This window comes from Rattus rattus, chromosome 2 (assembly GCF_011064425.1).
Source record: "Rattus rattus isolate New Zealand chromosome 2, Rrattus_CSIRO_v1, whole genome shotgun sequence".
NCBI classification, from domain to species: Eukaryota; Metazoa; Chordata; class Mammalia; order Rodentia; family Muridae; genus Rattus; species Rattus rattus.
The window spans coordinates 106,414,662-106,426,341 of NC_046155.1; the positions used below are offsets into that span (position 1 = coordinate 106,414,662).

The 11,680-nt window shown below is 36.7% G+C and overlaps 1 protein-coding gene across 1 annotated transcript; it reads left to right on the top strand.

Annotated features, from left to right (window-relative positions):
* Positions 1–5,664: 5,664 nt before the first annotated feature.
* LOC116894207 (olfactory receptor 494-like) lies at positions 5,665–6,609 on the top strand. The gene has a single exon (XM_032895919.1). It carries the CDS (start codon positions 5,665–5,667, stop codon positions 6,607–6,609), a length of 945 nt encoding a protein of 314 aa, XP_032751810.1.
* Positions 6,610–11,680: the final 5,071 nt, after the last annotated feature.

Genomic DNA, 11,680 nt, shown 5'->3' on the forward strand with positions numbered 1-11,680 from the left:
TATCAATCTGTGGTCACAGCTGGTAGAGAATAGTTCTTTTGGTTAATGGTGACTCACCAAGCAATGGCCGTGATCTGAAGGAATGGCTGGACCTAAGTGTGGTGGCTGTGTGGGCTCCAGTAAAGAACTGTTCTGGGGGGGTCACAGTATAGTCACAAAGGAGTGAGGATGGGCTAGAAGGAATGCCTTAAATGGGTTTTCTAGAATAAATGAGGGAACCATGGGTCTGTACCAAAAGAATGAATCTAGAAGAGGTGAAGATGGTCTGTCAGGAAGGGTTCAGACAAGCAAACAAAAAGGTTTAAAAGTAGTATAGGAAAAGCATAATGAAGGTGGGGAGGAGGACACAGTTAGCTTACTTAGGTGCCAGCTGGTGGCTCCAAGGTATTTGATAAATGTTTGGTCTTCCTGTTCACATATAGCAAAAAAAATGGAGATGTGTTAGAAGTAGCCAAAATTCTGGCAAGGAAGATATAAAGGAACCCTGGATCTTCACCATTTGACTAATTCCCAAGATAGTGGAAATGAACAAGGAGGAAGACAAGAAGAATTTTGTGACCAGGAATATTTCTCCTTTGAGTTACTTGAAAATAATGTAAATAGTGTACTCAGGTATGAAAACATCAAAAATAAATTTAAAAATATATTTAGGGATTGAACTCCATGAGAGTCACCCTCCTACTCTGACATTATGTGTGTGTGTGTGTGTGTGTGTGTGTGTGTGTGTGTGTGTGTGTGTGTGTGTGTTTAACTCTTACCTAGATAGTCATATTTCTGAGTTGCTGTCTTTCAAGAAGTTTCCTGAGCCTTGGATGCAAGGCTTATGTTATAAAGACAGCCATTGGGCTGGGCTCTTTATGGTCATTTGATCTCTGTATTCAAACCAGTTCTGGTTTTCTGTAATTGTTTGCTTAATGGAAGGTTCTTTGAGGTGGAATGAGAACTTCACTTATCTGTTGGAGCAAGAAGAAGATTTAGAATTAGGAGGTGATATAGTAATGTGGCAGTAGTAGATTTTCTTTAAGATACAAAAACTCACTGGCCCTGAATACCTGGTTAGGTTTATAACATTAGGTATGATTTGCATCTTTTTGATAAGGGAGAATTAGTCTCTCCTAAACATGAGCCCTCTAATTTGTTATCAAACACAAAGTGGTTAGCATTGAAATCATACACACAGAAGCAACATTAAGAGAACTCAGTAGGTTATATTTATGTATTTCTGTACTTGCTTCTTCAGTTTATGTTATGTCAAATAAAAGGGATTGTGATTAATGAGAATAAACATGTCTGACATTGACTCCAATAACATGATGGTACAGTCAGCCTTGGTGCTGGGATGGCACAGTATCTGAGGCTCCAGATTAAGTTGCAAATATATACAATATTGTGTCTTTTCTAATGAACTCTTAATTTCCTAAAATAGCCACTTCCCTTAGTCAATCTACAGTGCTCAATAGGTTTCCAGAATACAAATATTTAACATATATTTTTGAAAGGAGTGAATGAGTTATTTTTCTCATATTTAGTTGTATAGGCTCATTGGTGACAGTCATCCAAACAATATATTCTAGCATCCAATGTGACCTAAGTAATAATCCTAAATTAATCCTGACCGGATCCATGAATTCATTTAGAAAAGTAGTTTAAACTCAATTTCTGCTCACTGTCATCTATAAAACAGAAGATTGTGTTTGTGTGTTTGTGTTTGTGTGTTTGTGTTTGTGTGTGTGTATGTGTGTGTGTGCTAAGCTAAGATATTAATATGACCTATTAATATAGCCCAATTGATAGAATCCTTGCCTGACATTCATAAATGTTGTACTAGATCTCAAATACCACATAATCTGAGTGTTGGGTACTTTTAAATTAAGTGATTGGGAAAGGGAAACAGGAAGATCAGAAGTTCAAACCTTCCATAACTAACTAGTAGGTTCAAATTTAACCTGGGTTGCATAAAACCATCTTACAATTTATGTCAAGCATAAATATGGAACTAAGAAAGGGGAGCCTTGGCTGTTATATATGTATATTACTATATTATGTATGCCTGCAAGAAGCATACATGTGTTCATGGGAGTACAGGTGCATGTGTGCCATAGTATGCATATGAAGGTCAGAAGGCAAAGTTGCCATCAGTCCTGATATGCCATTTTTGATTCAGTTCTGATATGCCATTTTTGATACAGGGTATTTTCTGTCATTCACTGCTTCATACTCCCTGCTAGTGTACCATGGAGTTTTCAGTGCTGATCGTGGTTTTGCTTCTCCCCTGCCAGCAAGAACAAGACCTTGAGGGTTTTTTTTTCTTTTCCTTTTTTCGGAGCTGGGGACCAAACCCAGGGCCTTCTGCTTGCTAGGCAAGTGCTCTACCACTGAGCTAAATCCCCAACCCCGACCTTGAGGGTTTTTTGTTGTTGTTTTATTTCTTTATTTTTATCCAATGATGCTTCCCCTCCTGGTCCCACCCACACTGAGTCCCTTCCCTCCCTATTTCCCTTCTTCTTTGAGAATGTGAGACCCCTCTTGGTATCCCCCTACCCTGGCACAATAAGTCTCTGTCAGATTAGTCACATCCTCTCCCTCTGAGACCAGACACAGCAATCATGAAGAGTGAGCTGACTGTCTGCTACATATATGTCAGGGGTTTCATTCCAGCTCATGTATGTTCTTTGGTTGGTGGCTCACATTGTGAGCTCCCAGGGTTACAAGTTTTCTGACTCTGTTGATCTTCCTGTGGAATTCCTAACTACTTCTGTACACTATCCTTTCCTGAACTCTTCCTTAGGTGTCCCCATCCAGTTTGACTGTGAGTATCTGCTTCTGATTCTGACCATTGCTAGATATAGCCACTTAAAGGATAGTTATTCTAAGCTGGAGACAGTTTGATTTAAAATTGACTGATGTTCAGGGTCAACCACATTTATTAGGGTTCTATAAAGTGTCCAGTGTAGAAGTTAATGAAAGTAAGATTCAGGAAAAATGTTGAGCTAAGTCTTCAAGGGAAGAACTACTGTGTTTCCCATCCTACAAGGTAGCACATGTCACACATTTGAGGTATAAATTATGGAATGTTAATTCTTATTGAAAATCATGCATAGATTTTTCTATGCAATATTTTCTAAGTAAAGATGCCATTTTATACTCTTGTCTATAAAAATTGTGTGTGCCTCAAACACTTATACAATTTTTAATATCCTTCTCTATATAAACCTAAGTACTGAATAGAGTGTATTACATCAACCACTAAAATACCAACAAATGGTTGGTGCACATGAATGATAGAAACAAAATGGTCCATTTTAATGAGTAGTTTATATACTCTAATGCTAACTAACCTAAGACAAATATAAACTGCAGAAATATTTACCTAAGATAATTTATCATGTACATCCCATAATCTTCAAGTGAAAGTTCAACAATGCTCACATAAAGAGGAAAACAAGGTATTGCTTGAGATTGACAGACTCCTTGAAAATTAATTGTGTTTGTGTGAAATGACCCCCTAAGTACTCACCAGAGCAAAGGTAATGATCACTGAAGATTTTAATTCACACTGGAATCCTGAGCCTCTGCAGGGACTTATCCTTAGGGATTTACAATGACAGTAGGAAAAAGATTTATTTTTATAAAACCATAATAACTTTGAACTTCTTACTTTAAAATGAATTCTTATTTCAAAAGGTAAGATTTGGACTTTGTTGGTAATTGGAGATAATTCATTCTTTGAAATGTATTGTATTTCAAATCATGGTGGAGAAACATGTCAGATGGAATTATACAGTTACATAACAGAAGGGGGGAAAGAAACTTTCATAGAATATCTTTCTATTTCATTAATAAATTGCTCAAAACAATCAGGCAAAAATTGGTTTTTATGGTTTCCTTATTTACTCAGCCGTTAGTAGGACCAGAAATGAACATGTACACATGTAGCATTCACCAACAGGCTAGCAAGTACATTAGCTTTGAAATACTTGGTGGCTTACTGTCAGGGGATATCTTGTGAAAGGACCGGCTCTGTTTATGGAGTAAATGTGCCAGCTTCACAGGCATCATTGCAGAAAAATGAGGATGTAAGTGTAGAATGTTAGTGATGACAGCAAATCTGCCCCTTGCTGAGTGATCCTTGGTAAATCTCTTAACTTCTAAGGTTGAATACTGAACAGTGCCCTCTGTTGAAAATCATGTGAATTCATTCCAAAACACTTCAGTTAGAAAACATTGTGACTTTGGAAAAGAAATGGAAAGGAGTGGATGTGTCTAAAGAATTACTACTAATAATATGCTATAAATTTATATTTTATATTTTATAACAAATTGATATTTCAGAACAATGATGTATTTAGAAGAATTTAAAATATTTAATGAGTTTACAACTGGAAGTCAGATTTGTAAATTTAATGTGCTCTTTATTCAGTCTTACAGACTTTGTATTACCCATCAGGAAGCTGAAATTCCACTCTGATATTGGTCCTAATTTATATAGCCATCAATTTTGTGGCCACCCATGATGTTATAGGGTGGTCACTAAAAAGAATACTCTGAGTTCAAACCATTTCTTATATGTATCTACTTCTTTTTTTTTAAAGATTTGTTGTTTTATTTTGTGTGTGAATATTGTCTGTATATGCACATTGTAGCACATGTGTACCTGATGGCAAAGGTAAAGACCACAAGAGAGTGTTAAGTCCTCAGAACTGGAACTATAGACTCCTGCTGAACTGGGTGGGAATCAAACTCTGTTTTTTTGTTTTGTTTTGTTTTGTTTTTTGTTTGTTTTGATTTTTTGGCCAGTTCCTCATTGGCTCTTAAGAACTGAGCCAATTCTGAAGCCCCATAAACTGATTGCTCTGTGTGTTTGTGTGTGTGTGTGTGTGTGTGTGTGTGTGTGTGTGTTTCTTAACTCAAGATATTTTTCTGCTTGAATATAGGAATGATAAAAAGAACAATGCAACTTCATATAAATATAGGAAAACATGCAAGTTTTTTTTAAATCGTGTGCTAGTAGTAGTAATCATTTAATAATAGCAACAGCTTAAGACTTCATTACTTAATTCTATGCTTTTATCATTTATACTTTTGCTAAGCTTATAATAAATACACTGTTATTTTCTTAGGATTCACATTATTTTATATTCATTTATCTATCTATTTATGTATTCATATATTTATTTATTTATATAAGGAGTGGTACTGGAAACACAGAATAAGTGGATGTAACAAAGAAGAACTTTCAGGAGTTGGTTCTTTCCTCCTATCACGTGGGTTCCAGGTACAGAACTCTAGCTATAATACATCAGCCATGGTGGCAATAATCTTTACCTACCAAGCTATCTTACCAGGCCAAGTCTCATAATTTTAAACTTTAGCTTAATGACAATCTTGTGTATTTCATTGTAAGTAAATGTAAATGAAAACTATTTATTATTTATAACAGATTTCTAGCATTTGTTCTTAAATAATTTTGAAGGAATTGTTGTACATAAATATATAAATAATGACAAAGCTAGTAAAACATCAATAATTGACACAATTTTTGAATAATGTATTAGGTTGTAATGTTCTCCATAGCCCAAATTATGAAATGAAGTAACCTATTTATGAATCCTATTTTGTTATATCTTCATCCCAGCCTTAATCTAGCATCAGCTACAGTGTCCCATGGCTTTCCTGGAGGATGGGAACCACACTTCAGTGACAGAGTTCATTTTATTGGGCTTAACAGATGACCCAGTTATTAGAGTTGTCCTCTTCACCATCATCCTGTGGATCTACCTGGTGACTGTGTCTGGGAACCTTAGTACCATCTTTCTCATCAGAATATCTTCCCAGCTCCATCGCCCCATGTACTTTTTTCTCAGTCACTTGGCTTCTGTTGACATAGGACTTTCATCATCTGTCACACCCAATATGCTTGTCAACTTCCTGATAAAGCAAAATACCATTTCCTACATTGGATGTTCAATACAGTTTGTCTCAGCTGCTTTCTTTGGGACAGTCGAATGCTTCCTTCTGGCTGCCATGGCTTATGATCGTTTTGTAGCAATCTGCAACCCACTGCTTTATTCCACCAAAATGTCCACAGAAGCCTGTATCCAGTTGGTTGTAGGCTCTTATATAGAGGGTTTTATTAGTGCTTCTTTTTTTACTCTTTCCTTCTTTTCCTTGTTCTTCTGTGGACCAAATAAAATCAATCACTTTTACTGTGATTTTGCTCCTTTGGTGGAACTCTCCTGTTCTGATGTCAGTGTCTCCATTGTTGTTATCACATTTTCTGCTGGTTTTATCACAGTGATAACGGTGTTTGTTATAGCCATCTCCTATTCCTATATTTTTATTACAATTATGAAGATGCACTCCCCCGAAGGTCGACAGAAGGCCTTCTCCACCTGCAGTTCTCACCTCACTGCTGTTACTCTCTTATATGGAACTGTTATGTTCATTTATGTGATGCCCAAGTCCAGCTACTCCACTGACCAGAACAAAGTGATGTCTGTGTTCTATATGGTGGTGGTCCCCATGTTGAACCCTCTCATCTACAGCCTCAGGAATAATGAGATTAAGGGTGCTCTGAAGAGACATCTTGGTAAGAAAATATTTTCTTAGGGTAATATCTTTTATAAAACTCACTATGAAAATGGCAGTTACCCAAGACCAATGTGTCCATCATCTGAGGTTTGGTTATTTATCTTTTTGTTTTTCCTTTTGCCCGAATCTCCTTTTCTCCCAATACACATAGATATTATATTTTATTGCACTTCAATTTTGCATTCCATCTTTGAGAACATTATTTGATGTATTTTGATCATGTTCAGTCACTCTGAACTTTTCTCAGTATAACTCCCTCCTCTACACATTCAATTTCTCTTTTATATCAAATTCATCTTGTGCTACCTGTACATATTTGGTATTTAGGCTTCCACTGAAGTATGGTTAGCCTACCAGGAGCTATGCCCCTATAAATAATTTACTTTCCTTCTGGAAGTATAAGTTGCCAATCACTCCTCAGCTACCTGTGGACTTCATGTCCACGTTCCTTCTTTGTATTAGGATTTTTGTCTGGGGTGAGCATGTACATGCAAAAGTGATGACATGAGACCCTATTTGCAATCATTTTTGTGCCTTGAAAATACTGTTTCTCTGTAGTTATCCACCAGCTCTGGCTCTTACACCTTTTCACCCATTTGCACACAATGATTCCTGAGTTTGGAGAAGAGGTAGTGTGGGATAGAAGTTCCATATAGTGTTGAGCTTTCCACATTCCACAACTCTCTGCACATTGGCAAATGTTTGTTTACTTCTTTGTTTTCCTTTGCTTTGTTTTTTGTTAATTGCTATTTACTACAAAAAGAAACCATTATGATAGGGTTGAAAGATGTGCTAATCTATGTATCCAATGATAAGTCATTGCAAATTGGTTTGATACTAAGTCCATTGAGGGGAACAATGGTGATGAGTTCTTACTTAGGGCCTATAATCAGCCTAGAACAGGTCTTGGATCTCAGAGGGGTGTTAGGTGTGATTTTTCACCTTGCGGAATTAGACTTAGATCAAATAATAAAGTACCTCTTTATTACCATGGTATTTGGTAATAAACTACCCTATATCTATACTATACTACAGCATCAGTAGTTATGTCTTTCCAGGTTAGTGTTTATAGTACATGAAGTGTTCACAAGATAAATGTCTGTAAACATGTATTTTGAAACATCCCTATATTAGCATACACCTTTTTAAATTTTAAAATATTTTCATTCACTTTAGAATAGAATCCAGGTGTCCATCTTAGTTTCCTGCTATAATATCACTTATGGGGATTTCATTGCTTGTCTGCACAAGCTAACACAACCCACCTCTGACACACCTACCTTTCCTACTTAAATAAGATCCATTTATTCTTCCCTACCACATTCTATGTTGTAAAAGGTTGATTCATCTCTAGTGTACTCTCTACTGAAGTATTAGTTCTATGAGAATTGTTTCATTCAGTAACAAATCTTTAGTATCTATTTGGTTTGACAGTACAATAGATACTCAATAAAAAAATCTAGATGGAATGGAAAGCTCAATGGTTATCTTGTTTCTGCCTGTAAAATAATTCCAAAGCTCTGACAGAAGATTCCAGAAAAAAATCTAGTCATGAATAAAGACACTAGTGGTGTTTGATGTCTTTCCCCTGTCTTCTTCAAAAGCTATCCTCAAACATGTAAAGAATGTGCTTGAAATCTTCATTGATACTAACATTAATATTTCTGACTGATCATTAATATTAATGTAATTTGAGATCAGTAAATACAAAATGTAAAGTATATAACACTTGAACACTCAAACTAGGGTTTATAGGAAGGACCTGCTTTTAGTTCCCAGAACCAACATTGTGGTTCAAAACATCTACAATTCCAAATCTAAGTGATTCAGCACACTCTTCTGCCTTTTAAAGGGTCCTGGTATGTATATGGTACATTTCTTTAAAGGCAAAGTGCTTATACACAAACAAAATATAAAAAGAAATGAATCTCCTTTTAAAAAAATCAAAAGGGAAAATAGTTGCTCTATGAGAACTTGAGGAAGTTCTCCATTCTTTTTTGAAGCCTTCAATTCAGTGTCTGTTTCTGTGATAGAAATGGCCATAGAGTTAGTAACAGATTTTACTGCTTTGTACACTAGCCTCTGTTTTCCTATTTTACCTAGTAACTTCCACCACAGAGTAATGTGGATCACAGCACCCATACATCACATCTGAGCCACTGAAGCCATGATATCACCTCCTATCTGATTAATCCCCATCTAACACTCAGACCATTCTGTATCTTAATATTTTTTAACCTGTAATTTCCTTATCTTCTACTTTTCTACATAACTGATTTGATCATGATCATTGTTTTCTGGAGATATAGACTTTGCTTCCTAGTATATCCCCTGGAATGATAGGTGATAGAAGTATTTAAACATTCCAGAGGACACCATCTGACAGCACTTCCATCTCCCAGTATAATTCTGTCTTTATATATTTTTCATTAATTAATGGATATCACAGAATGGCTTACATTTTGAAAATCTCATGTATGCATATAACTCATTGAGAAAATATACATCCTTGTTACCCATTGCAGCCCCATTTTTTGTATAATGTATTTTTATTCCCATTACATCCCAATTGCTCTCCCATCCTCCCCTCCCATTATAAATCCCTCCCCTATTAACCCCTTATCTTCTTCTTAGAGAAGGGAAAGAATCCATTGGGTACCACCCTACCCTGAGGCATCTAGTCTCAGCAGGGATAAGTACATCCTCTCTCACCTAGGCCCAACCAGACAGTCCAGATAAGGGAAGGGGATCTAATGACAGGCAACAGAGTCGTGGACAGACCCTGTTCCAATTGTTAGGGAACCCACATTAAAAACAAGCTACACATCTTCTATAAATGTAGAAGGGGCCACCTACTTCATGTTCTTTAGTTGGTCATTCAGCTCTCATGAGAGGTCATGGGATCACATTAGTCGACTCTGTAGGACCTCTAGTGGTGCCCTTGAACCCTCTGGCTAACTCAGTTCTGTCCCTCACACCTCCACGAGATGACTAGAGCTCTGTCTGATGTCTGGTTGTGGCTCTCTGCATCTGTTTCCATATGCTGCTGCATAAGGCCTCTCAAGAGAGATATACTAGGTTCTTGTCTGTAAGCATAGCAGAGTATCTTTAATAGTGCCATGGATAGGCTCTTTCCCACTGGAAGGGTCTCAAATTGGGCCAGTCATTGGTTGCCTCTTGTTTCAGTCTCTGCTCCATCTTTATCCCTGTATATCTTGTAGGCAGGACAAATTTTGTGTTGAAAGTGTTTTGGGTGGGTTGATATCCCCTCCTTCCACTAGAAATTCTGTTTGACTACAGGAGGTTGCCTCCATATGCCCAGGTGCCAGGAGAGAACCCTGGTGGGGGTCTTTTTTCTTGCAGGTTCTTCTTAATGCAGCAAATGTGGAAGAGCCTTGGTAGAGGGTAAGACTTGGTCTTACAAGACACAGGGATAAGACTTTGCCTTATGAGATATTTAGGATTGCTGTACAATAATAAAAGTTTTTTTATCTAAGTCTAAGTTACTATGCTATTGTAGCTGACCTGCCTTCTATGTTCCTATGAAGCCAGAAACTGCAGTCTCTGGCACTTAGCACCCCATCCTAAAACAGCAAGAGATTAATCAAAGGATTACTTGCAAGAGCCTTTTCCCTTCTGTCCAGATGCCTCTTGCCCATCAGGGGGTAGTTTGGAGCAATAAACTTATATTGAACCAGGAGAATAGCAGAAAGAAAAACTTACGTAAACAAATATGAATAAACAGTTGGGTCCAATTTGCATGCATTCTCATACTTACATACTTACACATACACTTCCATACTTACATATGCATATGAAGCAACAGACTAAGCACCAGTGCAGAAAGAACTCACTCATTCTGGATGAAAAATGAGTTCTGATTTTTATAGCATACAGAAAAGTAAGGCTTCTACCCTTTTAATGCTAAATGAATTAAACCCAAGTTTGTAAGAAAAAAAAAAAACTAAGCCTGCCTGTTACTAAGAAAGGACTTGTTCTGTCCCATGGTAGAAGCCTGCCTGCTCCTGCTCTCTGCAACTTCTTCTTTATTCCTCTTTTCCTCTGCATTCTGCCAATTGCTTTCTTAGTTTTTTATGTTGCCTATAGTTTGTAAGATACTCCACTCTGCATTCTCCTTCTAATATTAATCTCTCCTCCTGCTCTGAAGTCACAACAATGCTCTTATTCTCAATACCTTTTCTCCAAAAGCTATACCTATACTTCAAAGTTCTTCTTGAGTTCAGTTCTATCTAAATGGTCTTCTGCCTAAAAAATAACTTGAGTAATTGCCTGGTTACAAAGTCAATGCAAAAATCTCTCTGGCCTTATAGCCTTCCTTTATATATATGATTGATATATGGGCAGAGAAAGAAATTAAGGAAACAACACTTTTGACAATAGCCCCAAATAATAAGTTTAAGAAAGCAAGTTAAAGGTGTATATAACAAGAACTTCAAGTCACTGAAGACAGAACCCAAGGAAGATACCAGAAGATGAAAAGATCTCCCCTGCTCATGGATTAGTTATATTAGCATAGCCAAAATGGCCATCTTTACCAAAAACAATCTACACATTCAATACAATTCCCATCAAAATTCCAATACAAATATTTACAGAGCTTGAAAGAACAATTCCCAATTTCATATGGAAAAACAAACAAAAAAACCCTTGATAGGAAAAACAATCTTGAATAATAAAAGAATGTCTAAAGGTATCACTATCCCTGACTTCAAGCTGTACCACAGAGCAATAGTAATAAACACTGCATTTAATGACATTGGCATAAAAACCAACAAGTTGATCAGTGGAGTAGAATAGAAGACCCAGAATTAAACTCACACACCTCCAAACACTTGTTATTTGACAAAGAAGCCAAAACAATACAAAGGATAAATGAAAGTATCATCAACACATGGTATTGGTCTAACTGAGTCTACAGGCAGAGGAATGCAAATAGATTCACATTTATCACCCTTCACAGAACTCAAGTCCAAGTAGATCAATGATCTCAACATAAAAACGTACACACTAAATCAAATAGAAGAGCAAGTTGGGAATAGTCTTGAATTCATTGCCACAGAAGACAATT

What these genes read in the sequence shown, in the direction of transcription:
- LOC116894207 (XM_032895919.1), top strand. Translation starts at nt 5,665, where the DNA reads ATGGCTTTCCTGGAGGATGGGAACCACACTTCAGTGACAGAGTTCATT.